The sequence below is a fragment of the Alligator sinensis genome, unplaced genomic scaffold (assembly GCF_000455745.1).
Source record: "Alligator sinensis unplaced genomic scaffold, ASM45574v1 scaffold85_1, whole genome shotgun sequence".
Classification (NCBI taxonomy): domain Eukaryota; kingdom Metazoa; phylum Chordata; order Crocodylia; family Alligatoridae; genus Alligator; species Alligator sinensis.
Window position 1 is genome coordinate 1,911,032 of NW_005841891.1, and position 19,245 is coordinate 1,930,276.

General features: G+C 41.2%; 1 protein-coding gene across 11 annotated transcripts in view; it reads left to right on the forward strand.

Annotated features, from left to right (window-relative positions):
• MARK3 (microtubule affinity regulating kinase 3) overlaps window positions 1-19,245 on the forward strand; it is a 77,418-nt gene that overhangs the window by 34,426 nt on the left and 23,747 nt on the right. For 10 of the 11 annotated variants that reach the window (XR_003092682.1, XM_025197189.1, XM_025197190.1 and 7 more), the window contains exons 7-13: window positions 4,638-4,694; window positions 5,249-5,485; window positions 5,602-5,721; window positions 7,461-7,560; window positions 8,619-8,731; window positions 10,224-10,377; window positions 13,955-14,172. Coding sequence is in view for 10 of the 11 variants with exons in the window: in XM_025197189.1 (XP_025052974.1) it covers window positions 4,638-4,694; window positions 5,249-5,485; window positions 5,602-5,721; window positions 7,461-7,560; window positions 8,619-8,731; window positions 10,224-10,377; window positions 13,955-14,172 (999 nt within the window). In the remaining variant the exon portion in view is untranslated. The remainder of the gene's footprint in view (window positions 1-4,637; window positions 4,695-5,248; window positions 5,486-5,601; window positions 5,722-7,460; window positions 7,561-8,618; window positions 8,732-10,223; window positions 10,378-13,954; window positions 14,173-19,245) is intronic. The other variant, XM_025197186.1, reaches the window with a different exon arrangement.

Sequence of the window (19,245 nt, forward strand, 5' to 3'; positions counted from 1 at the left end):
CTGAAATGCAAAGTCCACACATTCAATAAACCAGTAGTATGAGAAGTTGAAGAAAAACGAGTAATACTGTAAATAATTCAGATCAAATCCTCAGCCTCCTAGTACTTAGTCTACAGTTAGTCTACAGTTCAGATCCCGCAATCAGGTGACTTGGTTGTGTCAGTGAAAATGCTAAAATCTGCTTTATCTTTCTTTGTCTGGTTCAATGATGCAGAAATATATTTAGCTATTTATGTATTTAGTTTTTATTTCTATCCTCTTGGATAAAAATCCATGTTGTTAGTTTTAATTATTGCTATTTCAGAGTATGCTAAACAGTAAATTAACATTTTTAACTGACAGCATAAAACCCAGTGAATATAGTCAGTAACTCAGCATTTTTATTTGTAGATTTTGCTGGTATTCCCCAAATGACTACTTTCCAGTCCTTACTGATAATTTCTTGTAATGAAATATACCACTCACAAGCAAAAATGCAAAAGGAAAGGATCTGGAGCTGACTTGATTCTTTAAAAACAAATAGGAACAGTAGCTGAAAGGTTTTGCATGATTTTGATGGAAAATCGAATGTGTCACAAAAAAAAACTATTTAAAAGTCTCCAAACTTTGAATGAAATATGTTTTCTAACATAAGCAGAAATATTTACACACATTAATTCTTATTCAGGATCATCATCATAAGCTATTGTGGGAGCAGTGGAAACATAGGGACAAATGATTTATTCTGTCTCATTCTGAAGTTTTGTGCAGGCTTGTGTAGAGAAGTGTAATGAACAAGAACATCACTTAAATATGACCAGTTGCTGCGAAAGGAAACAAAAGAGAAGTTTAAGTTAATGTAATGGATATCAGAGTGGCAGAAAGCACTGTCCTTCTCACTTGTCTCCACGCTTCATAAATTTTGCATTATACTTTTTTTGCAAAAGCTGCCTGACTTCATATCCTAGAAGATGCAATTCTATGACTTAAGCACACTCATAAGCTCAGAGAATCCTTTCAGCTCTTTATTCATTCCTGGGGGTTTTTTCAAAGATCATTCTTTGGCTTCTGGAACATTCCTATTGCAGTTAGGCTGTACAATATTTCTAAATCCAAAAAGGTGGTTGTTTTTATTCAGATCCAATAATTTTTTTTTTTTTTCCTCATACATCAGAAGATTTGTTATGGCCATAACAAATCTTCAGCAGTCAAATCTAATTCTTCATTGTCTCCTCTTCCCATCACTCTTACTGTTTTGGAAATATTCTCTCAGCATGTACATGTTTTGTTCCTTCATTTCAGTGCTATGTCTCATTATTCCCACAGTCTTGGTTTTTAAACTTCTCCACTTTCCTGAAAGAGTTTGAATCAGCTGCCCTCCAGGCTGAACATGTCCTAACAGGATGAGTTTAAGCATTTCCTTCACACTGTTCCTGTATTCAGTTAACTGGATGCAGTTTGGGAAGATAGCCACATAGTCAGCTTTAACTTGCTGAAGTACACAGAAATCCATTTTCCAAGTCCCTTTGTTTTTACCTTTCTGTATTTCCACACTAGGGGCTTATAGAACTTTCTCATTTCATAGCATATAGGATTGGTCCGTCCATTTACTAGCTTAACAATGAGACTATGATTATATTTTAGAAAAGCTGGAAAACAAGACCTAGAAATCCTAGCCAAGCTGTAATGCTAAGCTTAGCTTCCTCTATGGCTTGTTTTTTCTCAGTTCATAACTCCTCCTCCCTCTCTCCAGACTGTGCCTTTTCTCCATCAAACATACAGTTGTGCCTGAAGAGAATCAGTGCACATCTGTCCCATGTTAAGGTTGTTCAGGAAGGGCAGTTGGAGCATGGATCTTAAATCCTTCATTAGGAAGTGTATTGGTTCTGTGGTGTCATTTGTGGTAGCCCAACAAGGAAAAGGTTGCCTGGAAGCTTATGGGTTGTGAAAATTCCACGCTAGATTTTTCTTGTCATTCCCTCCTCTCTCTCCCCCCCCCCCCCCGGCGAAAAAAAAAAACCTATCTAAAACAGACCAATGAATAACTGTACTTAAAAATCTACCTCATTGCATAACAACCCATAGAAATCAACATCATAGATTGTTTTTATCATGGCATTGTCACTTGCAGATGGACACTGATATGAGCTATAGTTTTGGTACTTAAGTTGCCATTCAAGTGTTTTTTCCACTTTGGAATAACTTGTTTGTGACTGACTATGTTGCAGTAAATACTCATTTATTATTCCTACCCGATCATGTTCAACAACTAAAACATGGAAAGATGCAAGTACTAAAACCTATAGCCATGCTCTGCAGCTGTCCGGTTCAGCCTTCTTTTGTGCACCCATTTTCAAGAACTTGTACTCCAAAGCTGTTTAGGATTTTTCCGATAATCTGATTCTTATTCCATTACCACAGGCTTGTGGATTGATCGTCTGATGACTCGAGAGGAAATTCTCCAATCTCATATGTGGTCAATTAGAATTAATGTAGAAATGAGGAACCAAGTTCCTGCGTTTGCATAGTAAAAGCAAGTTAAATAAGTGATATTTCCCTATGCCCCCTCCCTGCTGAATTTGTTAGCAGTTAGCTCTGATCTTCCCATCTCTTCTAGGAGAAACTACAAGTGGGACCCTTATTAATATCATCTCTAAGTGCTGTTTTACAATGAGTAGATGTTATTACATGACATGTTTAGGCCTGGGAAAAAAATCCACATACCTTCAGTGCAGCATTTACTAAATAAGAGATGAGTTACTAATGATGACTTCAGTGTCAGAAAGTTTCTCACTGAAGACACTAACTTACATATTTAAAGGGAAAAGAAGGAAAACAGCAAGGGAAACAAAGAAGGCTAATGTGAAAACATTCCTTGTAGTATTTCACTAAGTTTGGTTTCTTTTCCTTCATGCTGTTGGTTTGCTTTCATTTCCTCTTCCTGTCTTCTTTCCCTTTCCTTTTTATTCTCAGCTGCTGCCTCCTTGTTACAGCCTGTCTGCTACCCGTTTTACTAGCTGACAAAGGAAAACACTTGTTTTTGATCAGCTTTGTCATTCTCTCTCTAGCCATTTGGGAGCAGAAGTGATTTTTACTTTAAGTTGAAAATTGAATAGGACTGCATTTTGGACTATATTCAGGAAATGCTTGTCATGCTGATAATCCTGGAGACCCAGGGGTAGTGTTGGGAGATTAAAAGTCTAGTGGATCTCTGCCTGCGATTTATCAGGGTGCTAGAGTTATAGAGGGAAAGATGGAAGGAAGAGCAAGGGGGATGGTTATACATGGAGGAGGGGAAGGAAAATGCTCACAATACATACATATAATAGAAAAAGGAACAGTAGCTGCAAGGGTGGGGGGGGAGCCAAATAAAGAAGGGAATAATAACGTGAAGGAAGAACAAACCACCAAGGGCTGTGTAGTAAGTTTATCCTTTCATAGGACTTTCTTCAAGGTTGTTGTCAGACATGCACACATTAATTCTATCATACGGGCATACAATTTATTTTTATTTAAATTACAGAATGGAATACTGTTTTGTTTTAAGATTTAATATATGAACGGATATAACAGTCTAGAAGTGAAAACTGTGTACTCTGACATGCAGTCAAAGAATTCTTTGTGGACTTTGTATTAAATAGATATAACGCATAGTAGCTGGTGCCCTGTTACAGAGGAATCCTCTGTTACGTTGGAAAACATAACATGTTACAAAGTATAACGGTACCTCACATTTTATTATTGGAGCTCCTTGTAAAATGAAACTTGCTAATATTTATAAAATAAAAAGGCTTCCTGACTTCTGAGTTACCATACGAATAAAAGTTTCATCTGTAATCTTAAATCTGACTAGTGCATATGCAAGTTTTATGCTGTGTGTCAAATATACACTAGATCATACTTTTCTTCTACAGCCTTAGATGCATGTGTAGCAACTAGTAGTGATGTTTTACTAATGTGTGAATGCCCTGGTCTTTAAATTGTTCCCTGGGCACTTTGCAAGGGCCACCAAAGGTGCAGAAAATGTTGTCCATTTCAGAACAGTAGTTGTATAATTACATGATTAGAAATAGACCTAAAAGCAGCACACTGAGCCCGGGTCTCCTTCAAGCTTATGTTATTATACTGTACACTGATAAAATTTAAGATGAATAAAGTAATGTAATGTGCAGATCCCTGAAGGTTTGCCAGTCAGTAACTTTTAACTGTATAATGCACACAAGCTGTTTTTCTTGTTCACCAAACTATCTCTACCGCCACCCTCCCCCCAACTATTGAATATAAAAAAAAAATAAAAAAAAAATCACTTTCAGGCAGAGACTGGAAAACTTCAGTCTAATGGTGAAATTTTCAGAAAGTGGAGAGCAGTTTTACAGTGGAAACAACCTTGGTAAAAGTTATTGCTTCCTCTTAGCCTGTATTAGCTGTGGTGATACAACAATACATTTCAGAAGATAGTAGAAGCCAGTGTGTTGAATAAGAAGTTTGCATTTAATATTTATCAGTTTTATCCTAAATATGGTGGTCACTGTAGTATTGGTTTTATGGCTTTGAATGCATAAATACATGTCAATTTTAGCAACTAATATTGAAATTTCTGATTACAAATCTGTTTCTTTGAGGTGTCACTTATATAATTGGGCCTGTTTTCTATCCAGATAGTATCTGCAGTGCAGTACTGCCACCAAAAGCATATTGTTCATAGAGATCTCAAGGTGAGTATAGTAAACAAACAAGCAAACCAAAAAAACCCTACCAAAATGTATATGCAATGGCTTTAGTTATATATGTCGTTTTAGAATGTTCCCTTAAGACTTGAGAGGTATTTTTTAAAATATCTTCCTTTGCTTACAAGTATTAAATGTTAAAATATGGTAAATATGGAACAGTTTCTTAAAAGTGAGTATGGAGACCTCGAATATATTCTGTGTTACAAGCTATTGTTCCAGATACTAGTGTAGATTTTGAGACATTCTTGTTTTCATGTGGAAACTTGTGGTTTACAGTAATACAGAATGTTTCCATGGAATACTTGGATGGAAGCTGCATGTGACTGATAAAAGCCATCATAAATTTGAAAGTAATGCATTGAGATTTTAAAATGCAGTCTGCATGAATGACTGACTTGTATAGCTATATAAATACTTTCAGTTAAATGGAATATCAGCTTCTGCTGGCCTTTAAAAATGAATTTAAAAAGCAATACGTTTCTTAAACAAAAAAATCGTAAGTTCAAACTTCATTGCATTTTTTTTGCCTTCCTATCTAGGCTGAAAATCTCTTGCTAGATGCAGATATGAACATTAAAATAGCAGACTTTGGTTTTAGCAATGAGTTTACAGTTGGAAATAAACTGGACACATTTTGTGGCAGCCCACCATATGCTGCTCCAGAGCTCTTCCAAGGAAAGAAATATGATGGACCTGAAGTAGATGTTTGGAGTCTGGGTGTTATTCTTTATACACTTGTGAGTGGATCTCTTCCTTTTGATGGGCAGAACCTAAAGGTACATTTAAAAAAAATGCTAAGTGCTTATATAGTCCAGCCCCAATATTTTGAATTGTTCTGTTGTTTTTTTTTTTTTTATAACTTAATGCTTGCTCTCCCCCCTTTTTACCCAAGGAACTGCGAGAGAGAGTACTAAGAGGAAAATACAGGATTCCTTTCTACATGTCAACAGACTGTGAAAACCTCCTCAAACGTTTCCTGGTGCTAAACCCAACTAAAAGAGGCACACTAGAGGTAAGCACAAATAAAATGTTAGTTGGAGAGAATTTGGCAAGCTTGAAGTTTTGCCAATTGTTCCCTTTATTCAGTAGCAAGTATTGCACTTCAATGGATAACATTTTTCTTGTAAACAGCTTGCTGGATTTGCTGCCCTGAGGTTCTTTGCCTTTTTTTACCCAGCAGGTGGAAGCTAAACTCTCTGGAATTTTCTTACTTAATCAGGCTGAATGGCTTGAGTTTAAGACTTGCTTATTATGTTGCATGGCTTGCATAACTCTTCCCAACAGTAAATTGCTGGATTTCCTCTATTAGTGGATCATTCACTTCCGGACTTTAGCACATAGACTCATTAAAAAGTAATTATCGAGGGCTGGTCTACTTGCTTTGTGTAAGCATTTATACGGTCATGCAGGAGACTAGAAAATAGCGTGTTGCTTCACCCACCAGTACTAAACTTCTTGTTGCAAGATATTGATGGGATGTTACTAAAGTTAAGTGCTATACCAAGGGGTGGTGGGTTAGATAGCATTGGTTTTCCTGTACAGTCACTTCTGCCAGTTAGATAAGTAGCTGTAATAAGTTTAGGTAAGTTTGTAGTCCTGTGCTAGTTTTTAAGTAAGGATATTCCGTTCCCCATGAATTTTGGCATGAATATGATGAAGTTGTAACTTACTCCCTCAAGTCAGTTTCTCATTTCAGTGATGGAAGTTTCTTCCATGGATATGCAACCCAACCCAGTTGTAGGATGAGTGCCAACTTACATGTGTATTTTTGTATGCCCCTGATTTAAGTGGGCAGATACATAATGTAAAATTGTAGTTTAATGCATGTAACGCTCATTGCATGTGCATCAGGGATTTGCAAGCATGCTTTGGGCATGTGCACTTAAACAAGCATATTTGAAAATATGGTCCTTTGTCATTTAAGTTTGTTTTTAAAAAAACAAGCCAATACCAAAGCACAGTGGTAGCACTTTTGTGATTTATATTGTGGCAGACATTTGCTGTTGAATAATGCAGTATGCGTGATGAGATCTGTAGTTACAGGGTAATCAAAGGAAGTTTATTTAATTACAGTTCTCAAACCTTGAGCACCATGCCAGGCAGGAGGATGTTTCTGTGAAACTCTTTCCAACTACAGTCTAATACTGTGGTGCACCAAACGGGTCAACATTTGAAAAGGGTTAACTGCTCAACTTGTGTTTTCTTAATTGTGATACTTTTTAAACTAGTGTTTAATTTTCTCTGTTGTTCCTTTTACTTTTGTATTCCTTGGCAATATTGTATGCTTTAACTTTGGAGAACTGGCTAGTTTCCAGGTGAGTAATACTTAGAATGGGGAGCCTTTTAGGGAGTCATGTGGCTGAAGAGCATTAATGAACAAGATGCAGTAAAGGTGCCCAGATGGAACTTTTTTTATTAGTCTCTTCCTTGTGCTCACACCGCAACCAGCCTCTCCACTACTGGTGTTCAGCTTTGAACTATGTGCTGGAATACATCTGATTAGAAACCTGCCTCTCAGATAGGTGAGGAAGGGACCAATTAATAAGACAGTCCAGTTGCAAAATTGACGGTTCTGGAAAAGGAAAGTGGGAAAGATCAGAAAAGAACAAAGGTACTCAGTTTTTTGATTCAGTCATGGTGTATTTGTTGTCTCTTTGTTACCAAAAGACTGTAATGGGTAGAACTTGAACCCTTTGTCTTGTTTTGTTTGCTGCTAAATATCTATTTCTAATAAGCAACCTGTCTTTGCAGCAAATTATGAAGGACAGATGGATCAATGCAGGACATGAGGAGGATGAGCTTAAACCTTTTGTTGAACCAGAATTGGATATCTCAGACCAGAAAAGAATAGGTATTCTAGTACTTTCCAGGATGTTCTCAATTTGTAGGCTGTCAAACAAATACTTCATGATACACTGCATAATTAGACTTTGTGTTTTGGTACCAGATTTGAATGTTTAGGTAGTTTGAAACACATACCATACTTACTTAAGTCCAAGACAAGGTTTTTTTCCCTCCATCTTTAATGTGGAAGGGAGTGGGGGTACTGGACTTGGATTTGAGTAGAAGGCTGTCAGGGGCCAGGCACCTGCTGCAGTTCCAACTCTGACCCTGACTCGGGTTCAGGGCTGCTGGTAGTCTGCCCCTACCCCAGCTACCCCTCTTCCCACTCAACTCCCCCACCCAGCACTGTTGCCACTTAGCCTCCAGCTCCAGCAGGGCTCTGGCTCTGCTCAAGCCTAGGGCATGGAGCATGAAACACAGGGTTGCTCTGACCCCAGCCCCATCTCAGTAATGGCTGTGGCAGTAGATCCAGCCTGGCCCAGGCTCTGGCTCTGGCACTGCAGCCCAACCAGAGCTGCTGCTGCTGGTGTGTGGTCAGGCTGGGGCCAAAGGAAATGTACACTCCGTGCCCCAGGCTGGAGCCAGGGGATGCACAGCAGGGGTGGGGCATCAGACAGCAGGGGAGAAGGTGCCAGGGATGCAGACATAGGGGGACAAGTAGTGGGGGGGAGGCAGCAGGTGCTGGGTGCACAAGTGGTGAAGGGACGGGATATACTACCTGCCTGACCCCCATTGCTACTTTCCCTGCTGCAGTAGTAGGGGGGCGAATTTAAGACAACCCTCTAATTATTAATTCTGTACAAAGGAAAATTTATTAACACATTTATTTTTCCATGGCTAGACTCTTAACTGTTGGAATGGAGTTGTCTTAAATTCAGAGTAGTCTTGGATTTGAGTAAATACAGTAACTAAATCTTATTACTGTCAGTATCTAATTAAGATTAGTTTCTGACATTTAGATGTCTGCCCCTAACAATGAAATAAAGACACTTGCTTTGAACATGGAAGTACTTGAACAGTTTATCGAAGTGTATTGTTACTTATAAATTGTTTTGTTTATTTTAGATATTATGGTTGGAATGGGATATTCTCAAGAAGAAATTCAAGAATCCCTTAGTAAAATGAAGTATGATGAAATCACAGCTACGTACTTATTGTTAGGGAGGAAATCATCAGAGGTAAGTATAGTGATGGAAATAGGCTAAAATACATGTATTCTGTTGAATACAGGGAGGAAAAAACCCTCCCTCAGGGCAGCAAAGTGAAGCTGGTTCTTCAGATAATTCTCCACATAAATTCCAGTGTTGGTGCATGTGTGCCATGTGCACCGAAAGTCAGGTTTGTTTAGCTAGTGGTGTCCATTGAACTGCATCCGTGCCCCAGATGGATGCCTGGTCCCTTCCTTCCCAGTGCAGGAGAAGGCCTTGCTTCGAGTGCAGTTGCACATCCATCTATATTCCATTGCGACTCGACCTGCCCCTCAGTTGTTTACCACCCTTGTTTAACTGGTCAGATCTTGCAATAATATCTGTGTTTCTATAATTGTTTGGTTTACCTGTTGTCCTATAAGTAGTATGTATCAGTTAATGATTCATATCAATTTATTAGTTTGCTTTCTTTTTCAACAAGGAAGAATTTTTTAATGGATTATTTAGCAAAAAAGTCTACCTCAATACCAAAATTAGTAGTGATAATTGAACGCAAGTCTCCAGGTAGGAAGAATTGTCCTTTGTACCGGCAGTAATGCTTCTTAATGACTGCTGCATCTAGCTTAGGGGCTCATAACAGAACTTGTTATTTACACATACTGTTTTGAGTTAGCTTAGAAAAAGGAAGCTTTGCTTAAAAATCTTTATTACTAAAGAGCTCCTTGTATCCCCCCCCCTTTAATGTTGGAATCCTTGGCCCTACCAACTGCTTGAGGAGCTGAAATAGCTGCACCTAAAGATCCATCTTACTTGTTTGATAAAATCTCAGGGGTCTCTGAAGAAAGAGCACAAAGGGAAGATTAAAAAAAAAAAGGCTACTTGTAGTACTGTAGTTCTTCAAGATGTATTCTGTGACCTGACCTCCTTCCTCAGTGTTAGCCTGATAAAATCTGGACCCTCTGTTGAAGGAGCTGTTGGAGCTGCCTCACTCTCCCTTACTTGAAGTATGAAGTCACTCAAGCCACAGATGCTGTCACCAGCAGCCTGTTCAACTCCACAGCCTGTGATTTTACTCACTGTTGAAAACCTAGAGGGGAAATGGATGAATGGGGTCCATGTCAATGACAGTGTCTGCGGGGGAAGGCTCCCTAGGAGTTGCAGATACACATGTGGCTTTTCTTGCCTTGTTCAGAAACACTAGTCTTACCCCCAGCCTTACCCTTAGAAGGGATCACAGGATACTTGTTTCTCTGCAAAATAACTTTTATAACCAGCAGTTTCCAAATGTGTTCAGAATTGAACTGCTTAGCATAGGTAGGCATTTTGAATGTATCTGTACCTTAAAACACCTGAGAGAGAAACTAACAGGAAAGCTGTTAGTTTCTGGCACTGGAGTGGGTCTCACTACTGTGATCACTTCATTAAGAGAACTTCTTGGAATGTTGCTCATTTAAGATTATGTTCAGAATCACTGCAGGATGCTTTCTGTTTAACTAAGCCTTTTTTGAATTTTCTGTTGTAGTTGGATGCTAGTGATTCAAGCTCCAGCAGCAATCTTTCACTCGCTAAAGTTAGGCCAAGTAGTGATCTCAACAATAGCACTGGACAATCTCCTCACCACAAAGTGCAGAGAAGCATATCTTCCAGCCAAAAACAGCGACGGTACAGTGATCATGGTGGGTGATCTATTTCTATTTCAGAGTGACAATGTAATTGCTTTGGGAAGATGTATTCTTAGTGTACTGTCTCTACCTTCTAAATAAGGAGAGAGATCACATTGCCTGTGGTCCAGGGATTTAATGATCTAGTGACTGTTTTATATTAGTCACGTGTTCTTATAACTATATCAGAACTACTTCTAAACATTATACTAAATGCAGTAGCTTGTTTCTGCTTGTATCTTCTCTTGTTTTCATGACCATTGTAAGAAAGTTTTGTTGTACACATTAAACAGCATCTTGCAAGCTCTCTTGTTCTCCCAGGAAAGCACATCACCCCCTCCCCCTCACTTTTCTTATGTCCATGCAGCTTTTGTTTCCTTTTGACACTAATAGGTCAATTTGCGTCTAAAAACCAGAGAACTGTCAGCTTGCCAGAACTACTTCTTGTTTCCCATTTCCTGAGTTTTCAGTAACTTCAGTGTCTGCAAAAGTCTAATTTTAAAAAGTAACAGTGACTCCAGCCAAACTTTAACTTTTCTGCCTAATGAACATGCAGAACAGCTACTTGCTGCTTACTAAGTATTTTATAAACCTTCTTGCCTAATCACTATCTCACAAAAGGAATCTCCTTTTGACCTGAATATACAAGAGTTGTTTATAAGCAAAGAGGTTGCTTTCCTCTCGCCAGGTCTCCTGGGATTGTTTACATTCTGTATTTGGGAAAGCATCACAAAGAACAATCAGGTCAATTAACTTTATGTGAAGAGAGCAACTGAAATACTTAATAGTTTTGATTCTTTCTGTCCCAACTACCTCTTCTGAACCAAAACCTGTTTAGTACCTAGGAAAGAATTAATGCCAATAAGAAATTGATAGTCTATTAAAACATTAGCCTGTTAATGTCTGAGGGTAAACTAGAACAGTTTTCTGTCCCTCCTTTTATTCCTGATGGCAGCAGGAGCCCAGTGCACAAGTCAAAGCCACTTCCTGGCTGCTCTGAATTAAGCTGATGGTAATTGTGTGCAGGTGTCATTCCACCAATTCAGGCATTCTGGAATGCCACCTCTATTAAGTGGGACCACAAATGTGTGACCTAAAACTGTCTCCCACACCTTTAACCACTTAAACAAATGGTTAAATGGCTTTTTTCATCTTATTCTCATCTCCTTCTATGACCAGGTGATGCATCACCTGGACAGTGGGGGAGAGGTTGATGTCATTTACTTCAATTTCAAAAAAGCCTTTGACTTGGTCTCCCACGATGTCCTCACAGCAAAATTGGGGAACTGTGGCCTTGACAACTTCACAGTCCGATGGCTGGGAAACTGGCTCTGTGATAATCCAGAGAGTGATAATCGATGGAACCAAGTCAATATGGTGCATGGTGACCAGTGGCGTCCCTCAGGGTTCAGTACTCAGTCCAGTACTCTTTAATATATTCATTAACGATCTGGATTCGCATGTCAGAAGCGGACTGACTAAGTTTGCAGATAACACCAAACTGTGGGGAAGTGCGGTTACACTGGAGGATAGGCTGAGGATTCAGGCCGACGTGAACAGGCTCTAAAGGTGGGCGGATATAAACCTGATGACCTTCAATATTGAGAAATGCAAGATACTCCGCCTTGGGAGAAAAGAACCCACACCATACCTATAGACTCGGCAGTGCTTCACTTGCTAGCACTACGTCTGAAAGAGACTTAGGGGTCATGATTGACCACAAGATGAATATGAGCCACCAGTGCGACAAAGCAAATTAAAACTCTGGCTTGCATCTACTGATGCATCTCAAACAAGTCCCAAGATGTCATTCTCACGCTTTACTCAGCCTTGGTGAGGCCGCAGCTGCAGTACTGCATCCAGTTCTGGGCTCCACACTTTAAAAAAGATGTGGAGAAGCTTGAGAGTGTCCAGAGGAGAGCCACACGCATGATCAGAGGTCAAGAGAGCAGGCCATATGAGAGGAGGCTGAGAGGCACGAGACTCTTCAGCCTGGAGAAGCATAGGCTCAGAGGGGACTTGGTGGCAGCCTATTAGTATGTCAAGGGTGTGCACCAGGAACTGGGAGAACATCTGTTCACCAGGGCTTCCCTAGGGAAGACAAGGTCTGATGGCCACAAACTCCTGGAAGACCGTTTTAGATTGAACATAAGGAAAAACTTCTTTACCGTCCAAATCTCCAGAGTCTTGAATAGACTACCCCAAGAAGTGGTGCAGGCACGTACTCTGAACACATTCAAGTTGCATTGGATGCATATCTTGCTTGGGTCATCTGACCCCAGCTGACTTCCTGCCCTTTGGGCAGGGGGCTGGACTTGATGATTTCATAAGGTCCCTTCCAGCCCTAATGTCTATGAAGTGAAACAAGGTGGGAACCTTAAAATACTTTTCACATTGTGCAACTCCAAATCTGCAGTAATGATTCTTAATTTTTTAACACAGGGGCAGGCAATTATTTGCGTCTATGGGCCACATAGGCAGTTTTGGGGAGCTGTCGCAGGCCGGTCAGCACCCCCTGCCCCCCACCAGGGGACCTGGTGAACATCTGTAAACTCACTAGGGGGCACCAGAAGGGTTTGGGGGAGACCTTGTTTCCCCTAGCACCCCCTGGGATAACAAGGAATAACGGCCACAAGTTGTTGGAGAGTAGGTTTAGATTAGACATCCGTAAGAACTACTTCACAGTTAGGGCGGCTAGGATCTGGAACCAACTTCCAAGGGAAGTGGTGGTGGCTCCTATCCCGGGGGTCTTTAAGAAGCGGCTTAATGCCTACCTGGCTGGGGTCATTTGAGCCCAGTTTTTCTTCCTGCCCAGGCAGGGGGTCGGACCTGAAGATCTACAAGGTCCCTTCCGACCCTACTTCTATGATTCTATGAACAGCCCAGAGCTTGTGTACCCTGCGGCTCCTCCCCAGCAGCAGCTGAGCGTACAGCCCTGGCCCACCCCACACCCACTCCAGACTTGCCTTGGCTGGAGTGGACCAGCTCCAGACCAGCCAGGACCTATGCACACAGCCCCAACCCCAGCCCACCCTCCCACTATTCTGGACCAACCCACCCACAGTGAGCCAGGCAGAAGCTGCTGCTGGGCATGGGGGGAAAAGCAGCTACCTTTCCTTCGCTGCTGTCAGGCTGTTCTTGCTGCAGTCCCAAAGCCCTTGCCTGGGCTCCTCTGCATCTTCTCTCTGTTACCCCACTGGGTGGGCCGGAGGCAGCTGCAGTGCCAGTGGTGACTGTAGGCCAGGACAGGGCTGGGGCTGTGCACATGAGTCCCCATCCGTCTCCATGGGTCTGGGGGCCAGCTGCCGCAGCAGCCAGAAAGAGCTGCCACCACCTGGGCTGCCTACAAAGAGTCCTGCCACAGAGGTGCCCCAGCCCCACTGCATGCCCAGGGGTGGTGGGATGTGCCACGAGCCGGACAGTGCCTGGGCTAGGCAGGACTGAAGGACCCGCCATGGGCTGGCCCACAAGCTGTATTTTGCCCACACCTGTTTTAACCTCTGGGATTGAATTATTTAGACTTTTAACGTATTTGTGTAATAAATAAACTTTAATAGCATCTAGATTTTAAAAGATTTCTTCTCTCCATTAGCTGGACCATCCATTCCTCCAGTAGTGGCATATCCAAAACGAAGCCAAACTAGCACTACAGACAGTGACCTCAAAGAAGAAGGAATTCAGTCAAGGAAATCTAGCAGCAGTGCTATTGGAGGAAGAGGAATTGCTCCAGCTAGCCCCATGCTGGGAAATGCCAGCAATCCAAATAAGGCTGATATTCCTGAACGTAAGAAAAGTTCTGCTGTCCCCAGTGTAAGTAGAACCATTTTATTCCTTAAAGCGTATGAGCAGAAAGCACATTGAGTAGGTGGGGGGAAAAATCATTCCACCCAGTGGCCTGTCACTGTGTATTGGTTTTTAATGTTTCTCTCCTTTCATTCCCAAAAACAAGCTTAGGTATCTTATGAACTCATTTATATTCTTTCAGTCAACTACCCAGTAACTTAGTTCACTTACCTATTATTCACATTTCTGAAATAGCCCTTAAGATATGACCTGACAAACAGTGATTTAGAGATGCATCTTAAACAGTTTAAAAGAAAGAAAAGGAATTTGGAGTCTGTTCCATGGAATAGGTTGCATGAGTCGAGCATTTTTTTAACAATCCTTGCAGCAGCAGAACACTGGCGACTATTTTTTCCCCTGCTTTTACCTGTGACATGTTAAGCTTTGTGGTTGTGTAGTTGCCTGTATAGTTTTACAAATAGGTTAGAACTGGATCTGTGTAGGATGGTTTGGATAGGGATGATTCTGCTACAGGCAGGGGTTTAGATTAGATGACCTCCAGAGGTCTCTTCTAGCCTTACTTTTCTGTGATTCCTACATGATTCTGAAATCGCAACTGGTGATTTTGTTACCATCCTCTGAAAAGTAATTTGCCACTGCTTTTATCCATCTTATAATTATAAATCAGTGGTGCTCAATCTTTTGACCCCATGGGCATGACAAGTGGTTCAGGGCCAGTCCATGGGCTGGAACGGTTCCTGCACTGCCTCTACCTGGCCCCACACATCCAGATGGGGCCCTGTGCAGCCACGGCTGCCCCCATGCACATGTGTACCAGGATAGGGGCCTTGCATGCATGGCTGGGTGGATGCAGCCTGATTTAGTGCACGGGGCCATGCTGTCCAGCCCATGGGCTCTCCATGGATTTGGAAATTTGGCAGTAGGGGAGCAGTGCTTGCTCTTGGGACCTGCCCCCTACGGTCACAGAGAGAAGCCCATTTCCTTCCTCTTTGTAATCACCCTTAAGTTATTTGAAGACTTACCAAATTCCCCTTCAGTTTTCTCTTCCCCTTCAGTTTTCTCTTCCCCAGACTAAATAACCATACTTCTTTCAGCCTTTCCTGATTGGTCTTGCCTCCCAGGTCCCTAATCACTTTTGCTGCACTAAATCTTTCCCATCTGTCCACATCCTTCTTGAAATGTGGGGCCCAAAACAGGACACAGTACTTCAGGTGATGACTCACCAATGCTGAACAGAGCAGAAGAATCGCACTTTGCTTGATATGCAAGTGAAATGCCTGTTAATACGAATTCAACTTTTGGGTCAACTGTAAGCCCTATGTCCTTTTCTGTGACATTGCAGCTTAGCCAGTTATTCCCCAGTCTGTATTTGTACATGTAGTTATTTTATCCCTAATACAGGACTTGGCACTTGTCCTACTTGAATTTCATCTGGTTGATTGTGGACCATTTTTCCAGTCTATCCAGGTTATTCTGGATCCTAGCCCTGCCCTCCAGAGTGTCTGCAACTCCGCCCAACTTGGTGTCATCCGCAAATTTGCCAAGCGTGCACTTGATCCCATCGTCCAAATCATTAATGAAGATATTAAACAATACTGGACCCAGGACAGACCCCTGGGGATCCCCACTTGATACCTCCTCCCAGCTAGACATTGAGACATGGATGACTACTCGTTGAGCACGATGATCCAACCAGTTATGTATATACCTTACAATACTTTCATCTAATCTGCATTTCCTTAGCTTGTTAATGAGAACGTTGTGGGAGACTGTATCCAAAGCCTTGCTAAAGTCAAGGTGTATCACATCCACTACTCTCCTTCCATCCATAGTGCCTGTCACTATCAGAGAAAGCAATCGGGTTGGTCAGGAATGGCTTGCTCTTGGTGAATCCATGCTGACTGTACCTGATCACCTTCTTTAGGTGCTTCTTATTAGATTCCTCGAGGACCTGCTCCACGATCTTTCCAGGTATTGTGGTCAGGTTTACTGGTCTGTAATTTCCCAGATCTTTCTTCTTCCCTTTCTTAAAGATGAACACTATATTTGCCTTTCCAGTCACCCAGGACCTTATTCAAACTTCCAGAGTTGTCAGTTTTGGAGCTATTGGCTATCCTCTTTCTCAGTCAGTTCTTTCAGTACCCTAGGGTGCATCCCACGTGGCCCTGCCAAGTTGAAAACTGGCTTTCCTAAGGTAATCCCTTACCGGTTCTGCCACTACTTTAGGCTGTTCGTCTCCTTCCGTATCTTTGCTGCCAGTCACATGCTTCATCTGGTAGCTGCCCCTACCAGTGAAATAATAAAGGCCTTCTCAGGCTTCTCTGCATCATCTGTAACTAGTTTGCCTTCAGTATTCCATAAGGGGTCTGTGGTTTCTTTGGTCTTCCTTCTGCTTTTGACACACTTGTAGAATCCCATTTTATTGCACTTTATGTCCCTTGCCAGTTGCGTCTCAAATCATGCCTTGGCCTCCCCAGTTTTCTACCAGCATTCCTGTACACTTCTCTTGTACTCTTCCCTAGTAATATGTCCAGGTTTCTACTGTGGTGTTTTGTTTTGGGTTTGGTTTTTTTGTTTTTTATGGGGGGGGTTGGGGGTTTTCGTTTTTTTTTTTAGGATTCCTTTTTGAGTTTCAACTCACTGAAAAAATTATTTTCTAGCCAGGCTGGTCTCCTGTTTCACTTCCCATTCTTCTGTCATATTGAGAGCCCCGGATGTGGGAGGTCAGTCTGTGAATTGAGTCAGTGAAGGCTTCATGCTCTCAGATGCTTCTAGGCCAATCCACAAGCTTCTGCAGCTCCCATAGTGATTCCTGAGACTCCTCCAGAAGACACCTCTCAGACCACAAGCATTCTCCCATCTGGCTGTCTCTGGCAGAGAATTAGTTAACCATGTTAGTCTGACATCAACTAGAAGGCAAGATAGATTGGAACATGCAGGCTGTAGTCCCTGCAAAACCAGACCAGAACCTGGATGGAAGCCTCTGATCAGTAGCCCACACAGGCAGAGTTGACTGTGGCAGAGGCTTTGTCATTGCAGTGTCTTCCAGCCATCTTGGTGGAGTTTTTTTTCCTCCTAGCTCCTTCCTCTTCTGATGGTGCTTCCTGAAAAATTTCCTCTTTTTTTTACCTGCTTCCACTCATCGCACTTAGTGGAGGAAGGGTAAGAAAGAAAGTGTCCACATAAACTCTCGACTCAAATTCCTGTTCGCTGGTCTTGGTGTTGCCAGCTTCTATTAATAAATTTTTAAAAAATCTATCCTTTCCATTGGGCATTCATTAATGTGTGTTTAAAAAATGTATGAGTTGTGCTAGATCATACACATTTCCCCACTAATTAACATCTACCAATTTGCTGTAGTTTTAAAAGCTTTGTACTTGGACAAATACTGGCATAAGCATAGTTTTTGCTTAAAAGCACACTGCCTTATTTTGGGACTTATGAATCTTAAAATTAGCTGTTGCATTTTGCTTAATGCAAAATGGGAAGATTCGTTTCAACTGTCCCCCAGTAACTTCTGTAACTCCCCCAGAACACTCCCACAGTAACTTCTAGATTCTTAACTGGTAAATCACTAAGTAGTTGGGTTTTAATCCCTTCAGCATATTATCTACCTTTTTGCTCTGTTTTCAGAGTAGCTTGCTTGATTACTGCTTCTATAATTGTTTGGTAAACAATTCTCATAATCAGTCTTCATTAATGCAAAGTTACTAAAACTTTTTAGTCTAAATTCCTAATATGGTGAATTCTTAATACAGAAGTAAAATCCTGCCAGTTATCATTGACATTGGGACAATGTAAGTTTCTTTACATATGGCATCCTGTCAACTTATACCTGAGTTTTACATTATCATCCAAGACAAAATTTCTGGAAATCAAAGCTTTTGGGCCCTGATTTTCTGGTGGTGGTGACACTGTTTTTTTAGACAGACCATAACACTTCCCAGTTGCTGGCAGGGAGGGAAAGAAGATGAACTCAAGCAGATAGGCATTTTCATTTTCACCACTTGATTTCAGAATGGCAAATTTACCAGGCTGTGCTTTTTGCATTGTTGATGGACTTTATGGGAGAATATAGCTAGGTGTTCCAAAGGACTTTGTGAAGAGCAAAACTAGGGATGATACAGTAGCCAGGCCTAAAGTTTGAAGCTTCAGAAGCATCCATCTTCACTGCACAGGTCATTGCAGCAACTATTACATGTTTCACAGGCAGGCTCAATTTTTTACTTTCCTCACATGGGCAAATTGAGTATATAGAACACCTGGCATCTGGAGGCACTGGGTTAGTCAAGATACAGTAAAGCAAATGAAGGCTTTATTTTTATTGGTTAGTAAACACCCAATCCTAAGACCTGTCCTTAGGTCTTAAAAATAGTTAGTTATATTCTCTTTCATCTTATTCACAAAGCCATCACTGTCAATCCTACCAGCCTCCTTCAGGGCCAGAGCAGGGGAAGAACCCTTTTAAAGGACAGCTTCACACTTTCCCATTATATCATGTAGCATTCCATCACCTTAGACAGATGGATCCTGGAGATAAAAGATGCTTAAATTTCCTTCCTCTGTTCAAACCCCTCTTCCGTCTGTATTCAGAAAAATTGCTCACAAGCAGTTAAGGTCAAAAGGTCCTGTTAGAAGTAGGAACCAAAAAAGAGATGCCAGAGGAATTCAAAGGTCAAGGTTTCTACTCCAGACATTTTGATATCGCAGGCAGAAAAAAGGCTTCGGTAAGAATTATATCGATGGAAACTCAGCTACCTTCATCGGAGAATTTCATGTGCGCCTATTCACACAAACAACTGTCACACCTGTCTTTGTGCCAGATTGTTCCTCAGCTCTACCTAAAACGTACATAATTTACTTCTATCAGTGTTTAAAAATACACTCTTTGTTATGCTAGCTTATTTAAGATGAGTGAGAATATTTTTCATCCCTTCATTGAGATGATAGACTGACAAAAGCATCATTACAAGCCTATCTGACAAATGCTGGCAAATTATAAATCACCCTGTAGACTTGCCATACTTTATGCGTTCCTTCTTCAAGATTTTAGGACTTGTGATAAAATAATAGAGAAAA